We start from the raw sequence: 25,417 nt of genomic DNA, 5'->3' as shown, positions 1-25,417 counted from the left end.
GAGAGAGAGAGACGGGGGGGGTGTATTGACACAAGACACATCAGGTGCACTCCCTCTGGTCTGGCGGACTCGGGTGGTTCCCTTTTTAAATAAGGACAGCTGCAGCTGCATTCTTAAAGACAACCCCTAAAACTTGCTCTTAAAAACAGCCACTTAAAAAAGCAATACTTTAATATTCATTGTAAGTCCCTAATGGTGAGACTTTAGACTTTTAGATACTTTATTTGTCATTGAGCCAGCATCCTGACACGAGGGAATACGATCCCAGTACAGCCCATCCCTGTGTAAGAGGTGGAGGAGGTGGATGGGGAGAGGGAGGGCTGGGCCGGGGCCTCTCCGCTAAGCTGCTGCCCCCACAAGCTGATTTTGTGGGGTTAACGGATAGATATGGCTGGTGCTGATTATTTTCAAATGGGCAATAATGAGCCAGATGCTTAACTGACCCAGAGATTCATTGGTCTTCCTCTAATATTACCACTGTATTTTTTGTATGTATCTTATTAAAGATACTGAAAAATAAATATGTAGTGAAACTGATCAAACACGACGAGAGGCACACTGTGCTACATTCAGTTAATTATTTGTCATGTATAATTTATTACTTATATCATTATTCAGCTTTACACGTTTTTTTTAATTGTATTTATTTTTCATGAGACAGAGTTTTAATTGTAGTGTAGCATAAAAGTGGAATAAAATGCTATGTTTTGCTAAATCTGGCTCCTGAAATCAGCTGTGAATGAATTAGTGCAGCCAGAAGCTACAGTAAGGGATGGGGGGACAGGGAGGTTGTGGAAAGACCAGGCGGTCCCGGAAGAATAGAGATGTAATGAGACACGTAGAAAACTATTCAAGAGAAAGAAACGGGGAAACAACTGATTTCATTTTAGTTTCTTCTTTTTTCTGCCCCACCAACAGTAGCTGCACATTTACAACGAACAAAACAGGTAAACAAAGTTCAAATTGAAATTCATCAGGGCTGAAAGAGATAGTCAGAGAGAGAGTGAGCTGTTGACCTCGGTGTATCAGTCCCGCACAGGCTGACATGGGATTTCTTGTTTAAGCCTTTAGCTTCTAGCCATGCATCATAACGTTTGCTCCAGACAGGAGGAGATGGATAAAACACCAAAGATGAAAAGTAAAAGATGTAAATGAAAAAGAACAAGTTATTCTGCAGAGACCTGAATCTTCCAACTGTGATTTACATAGATGTAATCTTCTGCTATTTTTGTTCCACATGATGTGTGCCTGTTTAGACTTCTAATTAAGTTGATAATCAAGTAAAAAAAGAAAAAAAAATCAGTTGTTTCATAAAGTCAGTCATCAGTGTCAGATAAAGTGCTGCATAGTTACAGATATGTACTTGATGATGCAGATTTCAGCTTTAACTGGGATTAAAGTGGGTTTTGTTGACACTCCAGATTTAAAAAAAAAAAAGAGTCTGTTACTCTCATTACACCATGACTACAAAAGTGCAGTTGCAGTGGTCAAACATTACATTAAATCTAAAAAAATGTATTATTTATTTAGTTTCTTTTTTCCTTTACAGCTTAAGCAAAGCACTTAACCTGCTTTCCAAAGCTTTGTGAATAAAATCTGCGGCAAAAGAGTTTCCTGAAGCATTACGCTTTTTTTTTTTTAATCAGCACCCAGACACATAAAATTGCTACAAATGAAATGCTTTTACTCTAAAAAAGCAGCTTCACTGCCTGGCTCTAACAGCTATCTGCCTCTCCTCTTCTGGCATGTCCTCAAACTTGCTTTTTCAAATGGTAATGTTGCAGAACATTGCCATTCACACACAGAGATCTCTCATTGCTCTGGTTACAAACATCTGTCAGACTGTCGGCCATATTGCATGTTAAACTGTGCTTATGTGTGTGCTCTTGAATGACCTTGTGTTGTGCATACATGATAGTGTGTGTGTGTGTGTGAGTGAGACACACACACTGTACATGAATGCTTTATTTTCAGGTCTTCGGGTTGCCCAACACTGGCATCTAGTGGAGTGATGTTAAAGTAGCTTATACATCTGACTAAACTTGTTTTCATTTGCTCTTGTTTACGTCCAGGTACCTGTACAAACTGAGAGACCTTCACATAGATGGTGAAAACTACACGGAGGCAGCGTACACCCTGCTGCTTCATTCCCGTCTGCTCAAGGCAAGGCACACACACACACACACACACACACACACATTCAGCGATGTCTCGCTGTTTGCTGCTGGACTACCTAATCACTTACCCGCCTCCAACAAATGAGCCTTTTTTTTTATTAGCTGATAAATGGTTGCTACGTTGTTGGCCTCCAAATTATTAAGCTGTGAGGTTATTTTATGGCACCGCTTTGGCCACTGCAGCTGTGTCACTATGGTGATTGATGCAGTGCTCTGACACAGCCAGTGTAATTGCGTGTGAACGGACGTGCACACATACGTGTCAGAATGTGTTTGACCTCTTGTCTCCTGGTCTCTTTTATGGGACATTTGCAAGGAGGTGAGGAGGAATAGGACGATCTCCAGCTCCTTTTCTCCTCCTCTTTCCGTCTGGTATCGTTGCAGTAAAGCAGCTCAACTATACAACATTTTTACAAGCTCCACATCGCTGCAATGTCAATGATGTCATTCACACTACTGGAACGAGCTGTTTCACACAACCTGCTAATGGTTTCGCTCACTATTCTAAGCTGACTAGACATTTTGGACAATCATTGTTTGGTTTTAAAATGAATGTCGGTGTACCTTTTGTAATAGGAGATAAAGTATTGTCCAGTTGAAATAATGAATGTGCCGCTCGTTTTTTTGCACACACCCTGCTTGGGTCAAATATTGATTTATTATACCAAAGAAACTCTCAACCTTAAACTGTTTTCTAGTTTGTTTGTTGTTTTTTTTTCATGAACTTGATAAATCTGATATCAGCAACGTGACTTATATTAAGAACAGCACATTTTTATTTGTTACGGCAATAATTAAGTTGTTTATAGCCTCACACACACCACACTTCTGTCTCTTGTGTGTTCCTACGTAACTCCGTCCGTGTTTCTGCCTCTACACCAGTGGTCGGACGACATGTGCAGCCCCCAGTTCGAGTTTGACGGCTCCCAAACACAACGGCAGCTCAAAGAAATGCTCTACGACACCATCATTGACTACTTTGACAAGGGCAAGGTCAGTATTAGTATATATACCTTTAACATTTACCTGTCAACTTGACTATTTTTTTATTCTTATATTATGTATTGTACCTTGAAAGAGTGAATACGACTCCAGAATAACTTGCAATAATATTTATTAGAAATCATCACAAACTTGAGTGCTATTAATACATGGTGTGTTGCGTTTTTCTTTTATTTAAAAGGAAAGCTATTACTTTTATTTTGGGAAAATATATCTTTCCAATGTAATTTTGCTTTAGTTTAGGATTAGACTCAGAGTGCACAGAGTCTGTGTGTAGTGTGTTTGTTTTATCTCCAGGAGAGCTCCATGGTCTCTGAAGCAGAAATAAATACTTCCCACCTCCCTCAAGACACCCAACAAACTGATTTTTTTACAAGATGAATTCTCAGCACAACAGCTGACACTTATTCATTAGCAGATGGTGTATTAAAGAACACTTTTAATGTATTTGTGTGTGTGTGTGTCTCTCTCCCTCTCTTAGATGTGGGAAGAGGCCATCACTCTGTGCAAAGAACTAGCAGATCAGTATGAAAATGAGATCTTTGACTACGAGCTACTCAGCAAGAGACTGGTAATACATCATTAGATCTTAAACTTCTGTGTGTGTGTGTGTGTGTGTGTGTGTGTGTGTGTGTGTGTGTGTGTGTGTGTGTGTGTGTGTGTGTGTGTGTGTGTGTGTGTGGTGTGTGTACATATATATATACACACACACACACATACACATTCATTTAAATAATGACACAGTCCCCTCCTGTGAAGACTGGCAACTGTCTCAAAAGTTTTTTTTCTTCTTCTTAATAGTCTATCATCTTTTTCACTGTAAAGTGACTCACAACACTTTGGAAATGGTCTTCTAACTATTCCCAGATTGATGAGCAGCAATAAGTGCTTCATTACTATTATTCTTGATGTCTTCCCTCCTTGGCATTTCCTTGATTCACACCTCAATGCATCAGACCAGCTTACTGCCAAAATGTATTGCTTTATAGAGATGCTCACACATTCTGATAATTAGTTAATGGAGTTCATTTGATTAGTAGCACCAGGCTGTCATTCACCCTCTTAAGTCTTAGGACAGTGGGATGTACAGTAGATATGTAGATATTCTGAAAAGAATAACAACACAGTGTAATGTATCACGTTGTTCTTTCTTGTTATATTCATATATGTTTAACAACTGGAACAAACTACATATATGTTTTTTTTATTTTGTTATTAATGTTATGATGAAGTGTGGCCTTTTTTAAGATTTTACCTTATGACCCCCTATTAAGTTTGGTACTTGGGTTTTAGTGTTTTTGTTAGTTTGTTTATCTAAAATCCTGCAGTTTGCAGTTTTTGGCTCTCCACCTTTAAACTTTAAACTTTCATTAACCATTCATACATGTTTAATATTTACACAAATTCACTTTTACTATTTAGAACTTTAGGCTACATTTCTTTCATAAATACCATTCGAGCCCGACTGTGATTCCTCGATGCTGGTCTTTCTACATTCAGACTGTAACTCTGCTGTCTTTGTCCATTCAGTAACTCTTCTTTTGTGTAATTCCTGTAACACCAGAACAGCAGCAATCCCACTCCATGTCAAAATCCCAATTTCTGATTCAGCACCACTTTCTCTTCTTTGGTCATCTCAGCCAGCGTATCATTTTACTTTTCAAAAAAATGTTGCACCTATTCCAACAAAGGGAAAAAAAGCTTCCTCTCTCTCTCTGCTCTCAGCTAAAACACAAATCTGTGTGGTTATAAATATATACCGGTGTATATGTATGTGTATATATATATAAAATGTATATATATATATATATATATAAAATGTATATATATATATATATATATATATATGACACATTTCTCTTGGTTGGTATGCAATTACTTACTTGTTATTTATTGATTGTGTCTATTGCGTTCATTGGCCCAGCTTTTTGCTGAGCAGAGCTTTGTCACGGGCAGGAGCTGAATAAACTACCCCGCTACAGACAGCACACATCTGAAACTCTCCTTTGGACACAGCTTTAACTCTTTTCTTTTTTTTTTTTAAACTTTTAACATCATTTCTCTTTGCAGGAAAAACAGGCCAAGTTCTATGAGAATATTATGAAGATCTTGAGGCCTAAACCCGACTATTTTGCAGTGGGCTACTATGGACAAGGTTACCCTCCATTCCTTAAGGTATTTGCAACTCATGAGACCACAAACAAACAATATTACATTCTATGAGAACCTTTTTAATAATGAAGAGGTTTAAAACAATCATGTTTACCTCCCCTCTCCTTTTAATTACACTGTAGTTTGTAAACTCAGGATAATAATTGCAGTTTATTAGTTTGCAACGGGAATCTGTGTCTATATGTGAATAGTAAAAGCTTTCAGTCATAGTCTATGGTCGTTGTTGGATGAGCCTCCTCTTCATGATGCTTCACCTATTTCCAGTACAAGGGACTGATCTAGATTGCAGGCAGGCCGCTCACGATGTGTCTCCATCTTGAGTTGTTGCGAGTCAAGCTGAATTAGATCAGACATTTTCCTCTTGAACCATGGATCTTGCAAGGAAAAGACATCACTTAGATGGTTGCATGTGTTGCTCCGAAACTGCAGTACAGAGCTCTGAATAAATGATAACCTTCATACATAATCAGGCCTGTCAGGGACTCTGTCTCACCCCGTATCATCAGCTGGCTTTTGCACCTTCTACTGATAACAGACAAGTGAAAAAGAATTAAAGGAATAGTTACAAACTAATTCAAAAAGAAAACCATTACCTCTTTATCTTTGTCTTGTCACCAGCTGAATTCTAACTGTATATTGAAACAGATGTCGCAGATATTTTCTTTTATAATTTGGTTTCCAGATTTTTGTCTTCTTTTTGTTCATCAGATATCTTTAAAATACTTAAGAGATAACTTAGTTCCCAAAATCATTTTGTCCAACAAAACGTGATATTGGGTTTTTACTGTTTCCAATCAAATCATTTGTTGATATTTTCCGATTTACAATTTTGAGATTTGGTTGCATTTAAGAACATTGTCAAACTTATCTGGAAATGGGATTTTGCCCAACTAGCCTGCTCTGTGTTTTATACGAATAAAGCGTGCAGTGATTACCTTCATAAAGAATATTAAAGATGATACATTTTAAGTTAACTAGTAATGCAGTCTCCATTAAAAGAACATGATTCTGCTCTTCATCAAAACTGAAGCACAGTTTTTTTTTTAACTACAGGAGTAGATACTTTTATTTTTTTATTTTTAAATTTACCACCAAGTAATTAATTGGATGGGTCATAAAATACAAATTTACGACCCTGGCAATCTGCAAGTTTCAGTTAATGCTATGTAAGATATTGCGATGTTTATTGCCCCTGTGTTTATTACATGTGTTAATCAGGTGCAGTAAGTAATATAATAATCAATAAGTCAATTCATAAAAGAGCAGTAAAAGAAGACACAAGTGCAGGATTGTATCAGTGAGGAAGAATTCCAGTGTTTGTCAGCTTTGACCTGTTTTTTGAATACTTCAGAAAACAATATTTTGAAGATTGTAGGATATAGCAGACCCTCATCTTTTCATCAGCATTATTAATGTCACATGTTTCTGCTCTTTAGAACAAAGTCTTTATCCATCGAGGTAAAGAGTACGAGCGCAGAGAGGATTTCCAGAACCAGCTGATGAGCCAGTTTCCCAGTTCTGTGCGCCTCAACACCACCACCATGCCAGGAGACGACATCAAGAACTCTCCACTGCAGTGTATCCTTACTGTTACAACATAACGCCCAATCAAATGAGTACAAATGTAAAAGACATACAGTCATCCACCACTAGCAGACTGATGCACAAATTCAAGCCATATACTCTATATATTCAATCATTAAGATGAAGTACCTCCTGAGGTTATTAATACTCTTATTACTATGAGTTCTGGTACTTCTTTTGTAACCAAAAGTCCAGGAGATCTTGTCATTCAAAGAGGTGTGATCTACATCTTGATTCAAATTTGCTTTACTTGTTTTGGACGTCTACATATTAAACTCCAGCACTTGAGGCCAGACGTGTCTCTCACCTATCATTTTGTTTGGAGACTCAAGAATAAAAACATGTTTTTCTGAACTAGCGGAATCAGACATCCAGTGTTTCACAGTGCAGCCAGTCCTTGAGATCCCTCCCCGCTTGAAGAACAAGCCCGTCCCTGACCAGATCATCAAGTGCGTGTTTTTTTCTTTTTTTTTTTTAACTAATGCACAATACTTTCATAAAAAAACAAAGTACAAATCTGTAGGACATAACACTGGCAGGTCTGACTGCAAACATTTACTGCATCACTGTTTTTTTTGTAAATTACGACTTCTATTGTTTTTATTTATTCCTCCTGTGTGCTTATCTCTAAATCATACCACATAGCTTCTACAAGTCCAACTATGTGCAGCGTTTTCACTACTCCAGACCTGTGAGGAAAGGACCTGTGGACCCAGAAAATGAGTTTGCTGTGAGTTACATTTTTTGACAATGAAACAACTGAGTCCTGCTCTGTGTGATTGCAGGATTTTTGTCAACAGAAGGGTATAACATATACAATTACTTTATACGACCAAAGCTCAATTTCAGGCTGTAACAAAAATATAACATCGGCGTATGTGCATTCAGAAGTAAAAGATTCATGAGGAGTTCTACTCTTTTTCTCTTTGTTTTTAGTCCATGTGGATTGAACGTACAACCTTCACCACTGTGTACAAACTACCAGGGATCCTGCGCTGGTTTGAGGCCACTGACATGAAACATGTGAGTTTTTGTGGCAGACCTTTACTTCAAGGTTGACTTGACTGCTTTCTGCCTCCAGAATATTTCCGATCCCACCAACACTAATCAAATTATGTTTTTTTTTCCCTCTGCAGACCACCTTGTCTCCTCTGGAGAATGCTATAGAGACCATGGAGTCCACCAACGAGAAGATTCTGACCATGATTAACCAGTACCAGTCTGACATGAGCCTTCCCATCAACCCCCTCTCCATGCTGCTCAATGGCATCGTGGACCCAGCCGTCATGGGGGGCTTTGCCAAGTATGAAAAGGTACAATTCAAAACTGGCAAAGATCAGTAGTAGACACACCAGCTTGTAGTTTAAGTTACAAACCATAATATTTTTTTTTTTTAAAGGGAGAAGCTCAGGGTCAAAGATTTACCATGTCGGAGTGAATAAAACTTTAAAGATGTATCACCACTGAATAAAATGCCCTACTGCAAGACTCATGTTTACCATCTGAGGCTCAGAATAGGTTCCATTATCAAAAACACCTTTACCACTGTAATATAACGCTGCATAGGATAATACCATCATGCTCAGAGAACAGACAGTGGTGATTATGAGTTAGAATCAAATATCTGTTTCCAGCAAAATGGCACCTAATGTCATCCCTTAGAAAAATCAACCTATGCCAAAATAAATAGCAAGCTTTAGCCTCTGACAAGACTGGAAAATGTAGGTGATGGTGTAGGAAGGGCTCAGACTCCATAAAACCTGAGCCGTTCCCACATATTTATAAAAAAAAAGTGTTTGAAGCAGAGACCGCGGACCGTGCTTCTTTTTCATCTATTTAAAGTACAGTGAAGGACATTATAATTGATTTGAATGACCTTATAACAAGATAGCAACAGCCAGACAGAGATGCCTGAATACACAGCCCTGCTTATACACCTTTTGTACACATATGAAATTAAAATGAGCTTAATTTGCCTGTAGAGACCCTATCCTCATTAACACTTAAGTGGAATGAGATTTTTATGACTTGTCAGAGTCTTGGTATACGTCTTATGCCCCCAGGGCCAACATCAATTGCCATTAATGTACCAACATTGAATATGAATAATGGTGGAGGAGCCATCATGATTTAGGCTGGCTTTCCTGTCAGCACCTGCACCACTGAAGGGAAAATCCATCCATTACATGCTCCATGCTTATTCATCTTTCACAGGGATCTCCTGAAACTTCTAAGGGGAAAATGAATTTGAAAATGAATGTCAAGTTTATCATAATGTCCTGCAGAGTAATGTCAGGGTGGCTGTTTACCAGCTGAAGCTTAGTAGAGACTGGGTGGTGCAGCAGGACAATGACTCCAAGCATCAAAGTATCACCACAGAATGCCAGAAAAAGAAAACTCAGCTTTTGGGGCGACTGAGTCAGAGTCCAGTTTTTAAGCCGATGGAGATGCTTTGGAAGGACCTCAGGAAAGCTGTTCAGACCAGACGTACGTCAACTGTGTTGGAGTTCTATAAAGATGAGTGTCGAAAAGCCCATCTGCGTGTTATGCAAGTCTGATCCAGATCTGCTGAAAGAACATGCTTCAAGTAATTCCTGTCAAAGGAGGTTCAACCAGCTCCTTTAGCAACTCAAGAGTTGGCAAAGCGGCTAGAGTTGTTCGTCCTCTAACCAAAAGTTTGGCAGATTGATCCCTCAGCCTGTCACATGTCAACGTGCTCATTGGGGTATGAGTGTAGAAGTCAAAATGCTGTGTAGAGTGACTATTTTAAAGTACTCACAAAGCACTGTAAATGAGCATGTAAATGATTTAATTCAAATTTATTTCATTTGCTACTCTCTAATTAGTTTTAGAAGGATTTGATGGCACTGGTTATATTTGCACTGTTATTCTTTAAACAAGTATTGAATATTTCCTTTCCACCAGGCATTCTTTACTGAGGAGTACGCCCTGCAGCATCCAGAGGACAGAGATAAACTGCTGCGGCTCAAAGACCTCATCGCATGGCAGGTACTGAGCATGCTGATGAGTCTGTCTTATTGTCTTGTTTTCATGTGCTTGTTCTGTTGACAGCGTAGCATTTGTATTTGTAGATCCCACTGCTGGGTGGAGGGATCGCCCTCCATGGCAAGAGAGTGATGGATGACCTCCGGCCTTTCCATGACCGCATGGAGGAATGTTTCAAACAGCTGAAGAAAAAGGTGGAGAAAGAGTATGGAGTGAGAGAGTTGGTGAGTAAAAAATTTTAAAACTGTAAGAAGAGAAATTTAACTAAAACAAATTCTGCTTGTTATCCAAACAGGGCTGTGATATTTAATCAAACTCATCAATGAGCTCTTAATGAGTGTTGATAAGGGATTTTTACTTATAAAACTCTTTGCAACCAGAATGTGAGAAAATATTCCAAATTAAATTTGCCCTACATGAGAAAATATACAGATGATGGGTTCAGGGATAATATGGTGGCGATACACTGGACTTTCATTTCTATAGATGTAAACTGTACTGCTGCTTAGGTTGTGCATTGTTTCTTTCAGCCGGATCTGGATGACAGAAAGTCCACCCGTCCTTGCTCCATGCTGCGCTCCTTTCGTCGCTCTGTCATCTCAATTTCGTCTCTGCAGGGATCTGAGTGTGGAACTCCTACCAAGTCCCATGCAGACAGGTAGCTTAGACTTTTCAACTCTTACATTTCAACCTTTAACCACCCATCCGAAAGAATGATTTTATATTCTTAACTGGTTACTGACCTTACTGCACATCCACGTGGCTAATAAAAATCAGTTTGGCTAATAACCTCAGTTTTTAATCATAATAAACTGATTGCATCCACCTTTTCCTCGCGCCTCTCAGAGATAACCCTCCCGAGTCACCGGGCTTCTGGAGCTCCACCCTGCCACGCTCCAGCGGCAGCGTGAGCACAGTGGAAGAGGGAATGATGATTGTGGGCGACGCAGAGGTCAAAATGAGGAAGAGCAAGAAGAAGAAGAAAAGGAGCAGCATGATCTTCATCAGCGAGGAGAGGGAAAGAACAAGCACTCTGGACTGCAAACGGGTGAGAGTTAGTGATAATGGAGTGACAGAAGATGAATGAAAGAGGGAATAAGAGAGGATCATAGCAGGCAAATGTTACAGGAACTCTGTGTGTCTGAGTGTCGTGTGAACTTTCTCCCCCTAGCTGTCCAAGAAACAGGAGTTCAGGAGTGACACCAACCTGTCTGAGCCCAATGCAGAAGATATGAAGCTGACCAGTGCCAACTCCAGATCCCTGCCTGCCATCACAGGTAACTAAGACGAATACAAATCCCCCTGTTGTGCACAGCCAACCGAAACTGAGCTGCACCTGCAAAAACAAGGGCCCTTCAAAATAAAATATCATAATCTTAGAAAAGGTAATCCCTTTCAATACCTTTGAAATGGGAACAAGCAGAGTGTGGGTGCAGCACAATGACATTTTGGAGCTCCGGTTCACGTAAAATGTTAAGCTTTTCTTTTTCTTTAGACATAGGCAACAGTTTTATCAGTCCAGACAGTTCTCACACAGTTCCCCGCTGGTGAAGCCAGTTGTCAGCTGCTATCATAGCAGGGGCGTCCCTCTCTATCTTCAAGAAGCTCTTGGAGACACACCTTTTCCCTTTTAATCTTCTCTCCTAACAGAATTACTCTAGCTGTAATTTTGATTGTGCTTTCTGCTCTCCCTTTGTAATTGCAGTTTTCCTTTTAGAAATGACACTTTTGGCCGTATTGCAAGTCTCCCTCAACTTTAAGAGTGGACTGTGATTGTGGATAAAAACATGTGTACTACAATGTAATGTAATGTACTAGTTACATAACCCTTCTCTTGAAGTGACGCATCACACCTTAATTTACTGATGATTTGCTGGCATCTTTCCACAATCAGGCGAGCTGAGCCAGCGCAGACTCTGGTGTTAATGCAATAGCTCTCACTAGCACCGCTGACCACGACCGAGCGAACACTAATTGCCAACGGTGTTGACAAGGCAGAGCAACATCAGTACGACAGCTGCAAGAACACAGTAAAAATGACTGGCAGCAGAGAAGGGGAAAGGAAGCAATTGTAAGCTGTTCAAGAGTGTGACACGAACAAGAAACGGTGCTCCTTCCTGTCTTCAGGGCTGTCCTTGGCCGTGGCTGCTGGGGGAGAGGAGGGGGACTCAACCAGAGGCGCAAGGGACAGTAAGGCCGTGTCTGTCTGTGTGACCTCGGACCGGACAGCAGACAGACGCTCAAGGGGTGTCATTAACCTGCTTTTTAAGTCCAAGGTAGAGAAAACAACCAGGTTGTTCAAAATTGTGTCAAACAATTACAACAAATAGCTAAAAGCACAGTTGACATTTTTTTTTTTTATGTCTGTGGGGCTAGAAGCAAATGTTTTAGTCTCATAGACACTCAGATCTAGACGAGAGCTTCTAAAACATAGTAATTAACAATATATTTCCATACTTTGTTCTTTACACTACAGAGATTTTGCTTCATATTAACTTCACAGAAATATTGATATTAGCCTTTTCATCTGCTATAGTAATAATGGAAATAATTATATTCATTATGCTGTTGCATGTAAAGTGTTGCTTCACAGGTACAATGTAATTAAGCTATTTGTCACTGGCAAAGGTCTTTATTTAGATTATATAAATCATTTATTTACACAATGCTATGTCTGTTTGTTCCAACAGAGTTCCAAATCGGAGGATGTGAAACCCAGTGATTCAGCCAAAGACAGTAGAGACCATTTCTGAAATCTCTAAACTCCTCACTTTCTTTACTGATATCTATGCATTTTTTTTAAGGATTTTGTATTTCACTTGAAGATTTAAACCATACCATCCAAAACAGTTCACATGCATTTACTCATTCATTCTTCCTCCCAGTGTTGCTGTTGCTTCAGTATAACTGATCAATAAAAGCTATTTTTGTTGAGTAATTTTTGTTCTTCTCTTTTTTTCCCCCCGGTGATTTGAATTATTCCCAGTGATGCTAAATGCCACCTTACAGCTTTTCAATCAATTCTGCTTCTACAAGAACGAGCAAACACAAACAACCCCACCAGCGTGCTTTATTGAAAAGCTTCTTATTTTACGGTTTTCAGCATTGTTGTGACTGAAGTTAATGAGAAAATAATTCAATAAAGCACAAAGGTTACTGTGTCCTCCCTGAGGACGTGGAGCTGGAACATCCTGCCAAAACGCTCTGGCACTTATAAAACAAACAAGCAAGTAATACATTTCAATAGGGTCAACACATAGTGGGGCCTGTATTTATACAGTTGGTTGATACTGCACTATTAATCAGTTGTTTCCATCTAAATAATAATGTATTTTTCCAGCATATGTAACCTTTTAAAGAAAAAGAAACAACAGAAGATGTTAATGTTAATTTTGGGAAGGTTTTTATGGTCAATGGTATAAGTTACAGCAGTCATGGTGTGAAAAAGACTCATTCTGAGCGTGTTTTGTTTTTTTTTAATTTGTTTCACCTGCAAACAACCTATTCTCACGCTGAGTTATACTTAAAGGGATTTATTTGCTGATTATTCAGCATCTTGGTCAGTTAACTGTATTGATCAAAACATTAAACTGAACAGGATGCTGAATAATCAGCCCTTAGCAGTGAATAAGAATGAACCGGTGCAACAGATGCAACCATATATATGTTTAACACAGTACACTTTAGGCCTAGTGCATAAAACTAAATGGCAAAGAAACAGTTTTCAAGAAAATCTGCTCACCTTTAACATAAGAAAATACCTACATGGATGTTACATTGTTACATCCAACATCCTGAGAAAGCCAAGAAGGAAACGTGGAAACCCACATAAGAGGAGCAGCACATGCACTAGATTCCTTCACTAACTGATGCCTGCAACACACATTTAAGGAAGCACACACACAGGATGTGACAATACGACCCTCCGACAGGGATCCGGCTCCACAAAATGTAGTATGACTCATTGCTTGGAAAGCAGCATGTTAATAGTTACCAAATGCTGCCAGTCTTCATGCCCAGCTAATACTTGCTAGCTTTTAATGAGGGTTGTAACAGACAAGCTCTAGACGTGTGTCTCAACTCAACTTCATTTATAAAGCACTTTAAAAACAACACAGTTGACCGCAGTGCTGAGCACAAACATGGATTCAGAGAAAAACAAAAAAGACATGTGAAACAAATGTCAACATAAAAGCATTAAAAAAAAAATAGCCAGCGGCTGAAAAAGCACGGTCACCTCAAAGCGTCATCTTCGTCTTAGAGACGACTAACAACAACTGATCTGCTGACCTGAGGGAAGGTCGTGAAGGAATGTACGGCTGAAGCAGGTCACACAGATACTTTGGAGCAAGACCTTGGAGACATTTAAAAACAGATACAATTGTTAAAAAAAAAATGAATATGCGTTAAACTGGGAGCCCATGAAATTATGCTACAGTTGGAGTAATGTGCACTGGTTTTCTTGCACCGATTAAAAGTCGGACAGCAGCGTTTTCAACTAACTGCAGGCGTGCAAGTTAGTTGAAAACACCAATGCCAATGTAAAGTTGCCAGGTTTAGGTAAAAACATGGATGATGTTCACATCAATACATTTTTATTTACAAATGTGAAGCCTTTTTGTGGTTTTAAGGCATCCATCCCACTCAAAAACTGAAACTTATTGACCCCATCCACATCCTGTTTCAATCCAAAAAAAAGAATTTAGAAAAAAATGACATTGTTTTGCCAATTTGTTTCGGGATTTGTCTTTTTGGTTCACTACATATCCTTTTCTGATTTTCCAAGCCTTGCTCATATGATGATCACAGAGGTATAATATAAGGTATAAGGAGGTATAACATAAATGCCTCTTGACAACGGCATAAACAAAGACCTGGAGACAGAGGAGCCAGCCCTGCTCACATTGTTATTCTTGGGATTACCTCCTAGACAACCAAAGTCTCCATTTAATGAAATCACAACTGCCTACCCGTACATGAGGAAAGCCAGAATAAAAGCAGGAACACGGCACTGCAACAAAGATTATGAACAGTTGGACCAAAATATGGTTATAGTCGCATATAGATATTGGATGGGTGGATGGACAGATGGAGTTGTCTGCTTTTTTTCATGCATACATCCCCAGGGAATAAGGATGTCCATGCAAAATGTGCTCACAGTGTTGTAATATAGATGGAAGTCTTTTTCAACATGGAGTGGAAATGCTAATGTGGCTGCAAGCGGCTTTGTTTTAAGATCACAGTGTCACAGATGTCACTCTTTGAGTGCTGCTTTGTTTGAGTTTGAGAGATGCAACCTCTGCTACCAGGTAGTTTTCAAAGTTGTAGAGTTTAGTTGGTATTCTGTGTTGGTGTTGCTACCAACATAGTTTTTTCCTGAAGGATTTGTCTGTATGAGAGGGAGGATAAATAAAAACAGACAGCAAGGACAGTGTTGGAGGCTCCATACTGAAGAGCTGCAGTGGACCGGGAAACAAACTAAAATAGAGCGGCGATCAGATTCCTCTTTTATCCTTCACTGCAATAACAAAATAGCAATAACATAAGACATTGCTGCCCTCGGGTCTGCTGTGGAGCCCAAAGTTAGTGTCTGTCACCTCTAGGTCCATCCTGGCTTATGCTAAATCCACACGGCTGAACCACTCAAACCCTGACAGGTGAATGAGCTGAGCAGGTTATGAGCTCACATTTTCTTTCATCATTGAATTTAGTGACATTTCAATAAAGAACATTTAAATCAATTGTTAAGAGAGCAGTCGGGAGGCTGTGCTTGATGAATATAAATTAGGAGTCAGCGTAGTTGAATTGGGAGTCGATGCCACTCCACTGCACGGGCAAAAAAGGACATTAAGTAAGAAAATGTAATTTAAGGCATTTTTAGTGATTCAGATTGGATGAATACATTTATTCCCCCCCTGGAGGTTTTATTTCATTGTCTTTCCCTCCAAGCTCTGTACTCTGGACGTGAGCAGTCGAATTTGATTAAGGGGAATCAAAGCATGGCTTCACTACTTTATTAATATTACCCGTAGCAGGTTCCACACTAACCACCGGGTTCCTCTACAGTCAATTTAGAGTTGCAGACCAGCCTTTTAATCCTCATCGAAATTTAGGCACTGCAGCTCTCTGGTCTGCATCATGGATTTTCTGATTAAACCGTTGCACCACTCAGTGATTTCACCCCACAGACATCAATCTCATGAAAAAGGAAGGATTAGCTTAGCAGCAAAGTTAAATGATATGCAGTATATACTCATGTGAAGTGAAAGTGCAGCGTTGCTTGACTTATCAAGAGAGTCATTGCCACTGAGACTGCTCTAGCACCTGTGTTAACTTTCAGAACGCCTGATTAAAGACTTAAGTGTTAGTAGAGAAATGCACAAAGCATGGCATTTTGAAATAGAGACATGCTATCTGAACTACCAGAAATCGATGTGAAAGCACATCCGAAACAATGAGTCCTTACTTATGGCTGCTTTGGGTTTTCATCAGGTTCATGCTCAAATTAATTATCTTGGAGCCTGATTTGCAGATCGAAAATGCATGATGTATTTCTGATGGTGTGTTCCTAAAGGCCCTGTCAAACCTTGGGGATTTAGCCAGCACATTCACCAAACCTTTCCTTTGTTGGCATAGAGATTTGGCATTTTACAGTGTCACAACCTTTTTGGAGGTTGTGGGGTTGTATATTCACAATTTTAGATTAATTACTTTCTTGATGTAACAAAACCCTCATAATTAAATCACAGTGGGGGATTTCTTTTTTCTTGTTCAAAGGAAATGCAGGATTTAATAGTAACACTATAACACTATGTGGAAGATCTAGATAAATGTAAAAAAAAAAAAAAAAAAAATGGATGTCATTAAACAAAGATTTTCAAAAGGAGGTGTATTCAAGTCAATGGTCTTAGAAGATATGATTGAAGTGTCAAACATGAAACAATCTCTAAATCAAAATGGCCGATAAATGTGGGCTTTTAAGTATATCTGAATACAAATGCACTGAACACCACTGATCCAGAGCCCCAGTGGCCTGTAATGGTGTCTAATTTAGCCTGACTGGTGGGTGACAGCCATCATGGCAAACAGCTGGACTCTGTCAGAATACATAATTTACAAGCTGTTAATGGCAAGCAAGGGAGGTGATGGTATGCTTCATTTCAGGCAAATCATCATTTACCCCTCAACTGTTAAAATTGCAGCAACAAAAATGTAGAACAGTTCTGCGCCTAAATGACATAATCAGAGATGTAGTTATAGAGATTGTCCACTAGGGGGCAGTCAAACATAACTGTGAAACTGATTCATCACCAAGAATTACACGCGGCACTTGTGCACTGAGGCTGTGTTTTAAGGAAAACAAGTTCAAAGTCTAGGTGGAAGTTGCCTTCCTTACAGCGGAAAAGACAAAAATAACGTGGTGGGAAGACTCATAAACAAGTTAGGATTTCTGTCTTGAAAAGCTGAGTGCTTTCTCACATTAGGGAGGCAACTCCTCCCTGTGGGAATAAAAGCTTCAGTGGAACTCTGGTTCTCACTTCTGCCTCTGATTTGAGCCTTGTGGCTGAAATCACGCGCAGCTACAACATAATGACACACCTGTGGGGATTTTCAGGACACCTCCATTTGTAGCCAGCATTGTTTGCAAGATCTTTGCCCTCCAGCTACATCATGAAAGGTAACTTGTGACATGGAACAGGCATAATTGTGGAATGCACCTCATCCTTGCAAGGAGTAACTTGTGATGCCCCTTGGAGTTTCAGCTCGGCATTGAGGCTGAGGGAGGAACAAAGGGAGCTGCAGAGCGCGTGTCCTTTATACTATATGCATCGAATAAGCTGCAGCTTCAATTTAATGGCCAAAAAGAAACTACAAAGTTAAATTCATGTACAATGGCAGTTCTGATATTCTGGTAAACTGCCTCTTCTCAACAGTGTTTACACTTATTTTGTAGCCAACCTTTTAAAGTCCAGTAGCAGTCAGTGTTCTGCCCTGAATGTGTTTTTGATATGTTCGAAAGTCGCTTTTATTTACATGTATTTCCGGCGCTTTTATTTTGAAAATCTCCCGAACCGGAAGTAGGTAGTACAGCGAGAAAACACGTTGAAAACTTGTGTTTACATTGTCTCACGGCCGCAATGATGCAGTTATCTTTCAGAAAGCAATGGTTGTAAGTGTTACACATAGTTTACAGGTGTGATAAGATGTGTTAATACATTTCGAAAGCATTTTGTGTAGAAAGGAACAGTTGAATATGTTATGCTTGTGTTACAGTAGTGTTTACTTACCTGCTAGCTTTTTAGCCGTTGAGCTAATACCTGTCGAGTTAATAATAAGCAGTTAAAACACAGACACTGATATTTTATGGCTGTTATGCTGTTTATTAAGACATTTTTTGTATCTTTCTTTTATAGTTTTACACCGAATTCAGTACAGTCAGAAATGCTGACTTATGTGTAAGAAGAAATTAAAGGAGCAAGACGCTCACTTCCTGGCTTCTGAATAAGGAGTTTGGCTGCCCTGAATGTGTTTTTGATATGTTCGAAAGTCGCTTTTATTTACATGTATTTCCGGCGCTTTTATTTTGAAAATCTCCCGAACCGGAAGTAGGTAGTACAGCGAGAAAACACGTTGAAAACTTGTGTTTACATTGTCTCACGGCCGCAATGATGCAGTTATCTTTCAGAAAGCAATGGTTGTAAGTGTTACACATAGTTTACAGGTGTGATAAGATGTGTTAATACATTTCGAAAGCATTTTGTGTAGAAAGGAACAGTTGAATATGTTATGCTTGTGTTACAGTAGTGTTTACTTACCTGCTAGCTTTTTAGCCGTTGAGCTAATACCTGTCGAGTTAATAATAAGCAGTTAAAACACAGACACTGATATTTTATGGCTGTTATGCTGTTTATTAAGACATTTTTTGTATCTTTCTTTTATAGTTTTACACCGAATTCAGTACAGTCAGAAATGCTGACTTATGTGTAAGAAGAAATTAAAGGAGCAAGACGCTCACTTCCTGGCTTCTGAATAAGGAGTTTGGCTGGCTGTTTAATCTACGTTCACGCAAGAGCATAACACGTAGAGAGAACAGTACAGTAAAAAACCATATAATCAGAGGGATTTGCCTGCTGCAGTTATGGAAGCCCAGACAACGCAGAAAGATGAAGAGGCAGCGTCAGTAGCCGACTCAAAGCGCTCGTCTTCCTCAAAGCGCTCATCTTCCTCCAAGCATTCAGTGGCTAGCGCTGCTGCTAAGGCCAGAGCCGCAGCTGAAGCTGCACGCGCCAGAGTTGCATATGGACAAAAAGAGTTGGAATTAAAGAAGCAGAGAGCCAAATTGGATTTGGAAAAAGCTACAATAGAGGCAGACCTAGAAGCACTAGAACTTGAAAAGGCAGCTGCTGCTGCTAACGCAGAGGCTGAGATTTTGGAAGCTGCAGCACGATCAGAATATGAGGACATCGGCAGTGTTATAAGGAGTGACATTTCACCGAAAGTAATTAAAAAGAGAACGGAGGCATATCTGGACCAGCAAGCTCAGACCAGCTTCAGCCCTAACACGCCTGCCCCACCCACACTGTCCCCTCCTCACATAAAAAAGACACAGCCACTGACTACGCAGGACCCCCCAGTGTTAAGCCCCATCCACCATCATGATGGTTCGCCCGTAACACCAACGCACACTTCTGCTAATGCTCCAGCTGCTAACATGATAGACTTTGCTAAATATCTGGCACGCAGGGAGTTAGTAACTACAGGTCTTACAAAGTTTGATGACCAGCCTGAGAGCTTCAGAGCGTGGCAGTCCTCCTTCCTCAACGCCACTCAGGACCTAGACCTAACAGCTAGTGAAGAGTTAGATCTACTGGTAAAATGGCTGGGAAAGGACTCATCTGAACACATTAAAAGAATGCGAGCAGTACATGTCACTAACCCCGACGCCGCACTACAGATGTCTTGGACAAGGCTCAGAGAGTGCTACGCCAACCCTGAGGTGATAGAGAGCGCTCTATTCAAGCGGTTGGACAATTTTCCTCGTCTCACTTCAAGAGAGAACGCCAAACTAAGAGAACTTGGTGACCTGCTCATGGAGCTGCTTTCAGCCAAAGAAGATGGGTACTTACCTGGACTCAGTTACCTTGACACACCTCGGGGCATTAACCCCATCGTTGAAAAGCTGCCAATAAACCTGCAAGAAAAATGGCTGTCTACTGGGTCAAAATATAAAGAACATTATGCTGTAAGTTATCCCCCATTCTCCTTCTTTGTTAACTTTGTCAACGGTGAAGCAAAAGCTAGGAATGACCCCAGCTTTGTCTTGATGAACAACAGCCGCACTCATCTCCATACTGAGAGGCCCATTGCAAAATATGATGGTATGAGAACAGCTATAGCCGTTCATAAGACAGACTTGTCAGCAGGAGCAGGCCCAAACTCAACGTATAGAGCAGAGATGGAGAAGAAAAACAGTGGTGATCCAGCAAAAAACTGCCCACTTCACAATAAAGCTCATCCTCTGGAAAAGTGTAGAGCCTTTAAAATGAAGCCGCTGACAGAACGCAAAGGACTGCTAAGAGATCACAGACGATGTTTTAGGTGCTGCTCTGCTACTCACATGGCCAAAGACTGTCCAGTGGAGCTGAAATGCTACGAGTGTGAGAGTGATCGACACTGCACAGCCATGCACCCAGACTTACACCTCTCATCAACAGTGTCATCTGCAGGTGAGCCTGACATAGAGCAGCAAAACAACACGCCTTCAGAGGTTACGTCACGATGCACTGAGGTCTGCGGAGAAGGCTTCCCAGCGCGATCTTGTGCAAAAATATGCTTGGTTCAAGTTTTCCCACAAGGACAAAAAGAACACTCAGTCAAAATGTACGCCATCCTTGACGACCAAAGCAATCGTTCGCTGGCTAGAGCTGAGTTTTTCCAGCTGTTTGGTATCCAAGGCAACGCTTCACCCTACCTGATGAGAACATGCGCCGGCACCATTGAAATGACTGGAAGGAAGGCAGTTGGTTTCCAGGTACAAGCAATAAATGGTGAAGTGTGTTTAGACTTACCGCCACTCATTGAATGTAATGAGATCATGAGCAATCGATCAGAAATTCCCTCACCAGAGGTCGCTCTTTCCCACGCTCACCTGAGACCTGTGGCGCCTTACATCCCAGAGCCTGATCCTGAGGCGCAGATCCTGCTCTTACTGGGGAGAGACCTCATACGTGTCCACAAGGTGAGACAGCAAATCAGTGGGCCCCATGATGCACCCTTTGCCCAGCGTTTGGATTTAGGGTGGGTTATAGTGGGGGAAGTTTGTATTGATAGTGCTCACAAACCCACTGTAGCCGTCTTCAAGACCAACGTCCTGCAGAACGGACGTCCGTCCTATCTGACGCCCTGTCAGAAACACATCAGCGTCAAAGAAAAAGTGAGCTACGGCGGGGAGCACAGATTCAGCAGCGCTTCTCATCTCTCCAGCTCCTCTGGCAACGGTCTGGCAGCTCAAGACCAGCTTGGATGCAGCGTGTTCACTAGAACCGAGAATGATGACAAACCTGCCTTGTCTTTCGAGGATGAAACGTTTCTCAAGGTCATGGGAAAGGAGCTACACAGAGATGAAAAGAACAGCTGGACTGCTCCCCTACCTTTCAGGTCCCCCAGGCCACGCCTTCCAAATAACCGTGCCCAAGCCCTCTACCGTCTCTACTCCTTGCAGCGTACACTGAGAAAAAATCCTGAAATGAAAGAACAGTTCGTTGGCTTTATGGAGAAGCTTTTTCTAAACGGACATGCTGAAAAAGCTCCCCTTCTTCCTGAGAGTGCAGAATGCTGGTACTTACCCATTTTTGGAGTGTACCATCCCCAGAAGCCGGGTCAGATACGAGTTGTATTTGATTCGAGCGCTCAAGAAAATGGCATCTCTCTCAACAACGTTCTGCTCTCAGGCCCTGACTTGAATAACTCACTCCTGGGAGTGCTGGTCAGGTTCAGAAAAGAGCTCGTTGCTCTGACTGCTGACATTCAACAAATGTTCTATGGATTCTTGGTGAGAGAAGACCACAGAGACTACTTGAGATTCCTCTGGCACAAGGATAATGATCTAACTAAGGAAGTAATGGAGTTCAGGATGCGAGTACATGTGTTCGGGAACAGCCCTTCGCCGGCAGTCGCGATATACGGCCTCCGGAGAGCTGCCCAAGAGGGCGAACAAAAGTACGGCTCTGACTCTCGCCACTTTGTTGAGCGACACTTTTATGTGGATGATGGGCTCATCTCCCTCCCATCTGAGACTGAAGCCATTGATCTGCTCAAGCGCACTCAAGCTTCTCTGGCAGAATCAAATCTGAAGCTGCATAAAATCGCCTCTAACAGTGTCACAGTGATGCAAGCCTTCAAACCTGAAGACCTGGCTGCAGGCCTGAGAGACCTGGGCCACGACAAAGAAGAGCTTCCAGTGCAAAGAAGTCTCGGTTTGTGCTGGAACATAGACTCTGACACCTTCACATTTAAAGTGGCAGTCAACGACAAACCATTCACCCGCCGTGGAGTGCTATCCACCGTCAATAGCATCTTCGACCCATTGGGCTTGGTTGCGCCAGTGACAATTAGAGGGCGAGCTCTGCTCAGAGAACTTTCAGCTGACATTCACGAGTGGGACACTGAACTTCCTGCAGACAAGTTAAACAAATGGGAAACATGGAAAGTATCATTAAAAGACCTGAGTGCTCTCCACCTTCCCCGCTCATACGTACAACGGTCCCTCTCCAGCGCCAGACACACAGAGTTATGTCTTTTTTCTGATGCTTCGAACTGGGCAATAGGGGCAGTAGCTTACCTCAGAGTTGTCATGACAGATGGACAGTGTCGAGTTGGCTTTGTGCTCGGGAAAGCCAAGCTGGCTCCTCAACCCGAGCCCACGATCCCTCGCCTCGAACTGTGTGGAGCTGTGCTGGCTGTCGAGATGGCTGAACTGATCCTCGACGAGCTCGACCACAAACCGGATGCAGTGAGGTTCTATTGTGACAGTAAAGTTGTTCTTGGTTATATATACAATGAATCAAAGCGATTCTTTGTGTATGTACACAACCGTGTTCACCGGATACGCAAGACAACTTCCCCTCAACAGTGGCATTATGTGCCTACAGGTCAGAATCCAGCCGACCTGGCCACCAGATCTGTTCCAGCGTCTCAACTCACCAACAGCACGTGGTTTACAGGACCAGAGTTCCTCCACAAACCATTTCTGCCCGAGACACAGAAGACCTATAAGCTTGTGGATCCTGAAACAGACGCAGATGTGAGACTTCAACTGACCACCCTTGCTACCTGCATCAATGAATGTAAACTCACCTCAGGACGTTTCCAACGCTTCTCCACTTGGGGGTCTTTGCTGAGGGCAGTTTCCTTCCTGATTCATCAAGCTCGTTCATTCAGATCTGACTCACCAGCCACATGTAAAGGATGGCATCTATGCAGCAGACTTCGTACTCCAGAAGAGTTGACAGCAGCCAAGCAGTTCATACTCACTTCTGTTCAAAGAGGAGCGTATCCAGAAGAGTACACTGCACTGCAAGAAGACAGAGAAATTTCAAGAACAAGCACAATCCTGAACCTGGACCCGTCCATGGATGATGGCCTCTTACGGATCGGTGGACGTCTGAGACATGCATCAATCAGTCCAGAGGTGAGAAATCCACTCATTCTCCCAAAACAAAGTCATGTCACAACACTACTGGTGAATCATTACCACATGAAAGTTGAACACCAAGGGCGACAATTCACTGAGGGTGCGATCAGGGCTGCAGGCTTGTGGATTGTTGCTGGCAAGAGGCTGATAAGTTCAGTCCTTCATCGTTGTGTAACCTGCCGCAAGCTGAGAGGACGGCTTGAGGTCCAAAAGATGGCTGACCTCCCCCCAGAGCGCCTGAGCTCATCAGCTCCATTCACCTATGTAGGATTAGATGTTTTCGGCCCCTGGGAGGTTTTCACTCGACGCACCAGAGGCGGCGCAGCTCAGAGTAAGCGCTGGGCCATACTCTTCACATGCATGAGTACCCGTGCGGTGCATGTAGAAGTCATAGAGTCGATGGATACAGCCAGCTGCATCAACGCCCTCCGAAGGTTTTTCGCTTTAAGAGGACCAGCGAAGCAGCTGAGATCAGATCGGGGCACAAACTTTATCGGAGCCAGTTCTGAGCTGGGCATGAGACCGGATGATCCACAGCAAACCAGGACTTTGAAGTACTTGCATGAGAATGGTTGTACATGGGAATTCAACCCCCCGCACGCATCCCACATGGGAGGGGCATGGGAGCGCATGATTGGCGTGACCCGGAGGATACTCGATTCCATGTTGCTGCGAACCAAACATCACCTGACTCACGACGTGCTCTGCACTTTAATGGCAGAGGTGTGTGCTATAATCAACGCAAGGCCCTTAGTCCCGGTCTCCTCCGACCCCTCCTCTCCAATGCTGCTGTCCCCTGCTACGCTCTTGACCCAGAAACCAGGTGTGTCTCCTCCTCACGGCAGTTTCGGGGAAAAGGATCTTTTCAAGTGTCAATGGAGACAAGTGCAGGCACTTGCTAATGAGTTTTGGAGTCGATGGAGAACTGAATACCTCCACACCCTTCAGCCAAGGCGTAAGTGGCACACAGCATGTCGCAACCTGGAGGTCGGAGACATTGTGCTGCTTAAACAGAGTGATTCCCCCCGCAACGAATGGCCAATGGGTCTAATCACATCTACCAGTCCAAGCGCTGATGGGAAAGTGCGCAAAGTTGAGGTCAGGACAACATCACATGACAAAGTAAAGACATTTTTAAGGCCTGTCACTGAAGTGGTCTTACTCCTGGCAAAGGAGAGCCAGGGGTCAAACCAGGACAATTAAGTCATTAGTGGCATAAGTTAATGCCAGACGGGGAGTGTTCTGCCCTGAATGTGTTTTTGATATGTTCGAAAGTCGCTTTTATTTACATGTATTTCCGGCGCTTTTATTTTGAAAATCTCCCGAACCGGAAGTAGGTAGTACAGCGAGAAAACACGTTGAAAACTTGTGTTTACATTGTCTCACGGCCGCAATGATGCAGTTATCTTTCAGAAAGCAATGGTTGTAAGTGTTACACATAGTTTACAGGTGTGATAAGATGTGTTAATACATTTCGAAAGCATTTTGTGTAGAAAGGAACAGTTGAATATGTTATGCTTGTGTTACAGTAGTGTTTACTTACCTGCTAGCTTTTTAGCCGTTGAGCTAATACCTGTCGAGTTAATAATAAGCAGTTAAAACACAGACACTGATATTTTATGGCTGTTATGCTGTTTATTAAGACATTTTTTGTATCTTTCTTTTATAGTTTTACACCGAATTCAGTACAGTCAGAAATGCTGACTTATGTGTAAGAAGAAATTAAAGGAGCAAGACGCTCACTTCCTGGCTTCTGAATAAGGAGTTTGGCTGGCTGTTTAAT

The 25,417-nt window shown here is 41.6% G+C and overlaps 1 protein-coding gene across 1 annotated transcript in view; it reads left to right on the top strand.

Annotated features, from left to right (window-relative positions):
• The window catches only part of LOC133447008 (dedicator of cytokinesis protein 2-like), a 104,343-nt gene extending 91,473 nt beyond the window's left edge, over positions 1-12,870 (top strand). The window contains exons 36-51 of the mRNA XM_061725380.1: positions 2,073-2,163; positions 3,060-3,170; positions 3,661-3,750; positions 5,250-5,354; positions 6,788-6,929; positions 7,303-7,384; positions 7,581-7,665; positions 7,872-7,958; positions 8,072-8,248; positions 9,861-9,944; positions 10,028-10,165; positions 10,472-10,599; positions 10,788-10,989; positions 11,113-11,218; positions 12,069-12,217; positions 12,632-12,870. Coding sequence (XP_061581364.1) covers positions 2,073-2,163; positions 3,060-3,170; positions 3,661-3,750; positions 5,250-5,354; positions 6,788-6,929; positions 7,303-7,384; positions 7,581-7,665; positions 7,872-7,958; positions 8,072-8,248; positions 9,861-9,944; positions 10,028-10,165; positions 10,472-10,599; positions 10,788-10,989; positions 11,113-11,218; positions 12,069-12,217; positions 12,632-12,694 — 1,840 coding nt within the window. The 3' untranslated portion in view covers positions 12,695-12,870. The remainder of the gene's footprint in view (positions 1-2,072; positions 2,164-3,059; positions 3,171-3,660; positions 3,751-5,249; positions 5,355-6,787; positions 6,930-7,302; positions 7,385-7,580; positions 7,666-7,871; positions 7,959-8,071; positions 8,249-9,860; positions 9,945-10,027; positions 10,166-10,471; positions 10,600-10,787; positions 10,990-11,112; positions 11,219-12,068; positions 12,218-12,631) is intronic.
• The last annotated feature ends 12,547 nt before the right edge of the window (positions 12,871-25,417 follow it).

Source organism: Cololabis saira, chromosome 7 (assembly GCF_033807715.1).
Source record: "Cololabis saira isolate AMF1-May2022 chromosome 7, fColSai1.1, whole genome shotgun sequence".
NCBI lineage: Eukaryota > Metazoa > Chordata > Actinopteri > Beloniformes > Belonidae > Cololabis > Cololabis saira.
Note: the sequence above shows the minus strand (reverse complement) of the source record. Positions and strands in the feature narration are given on the sequence as shown.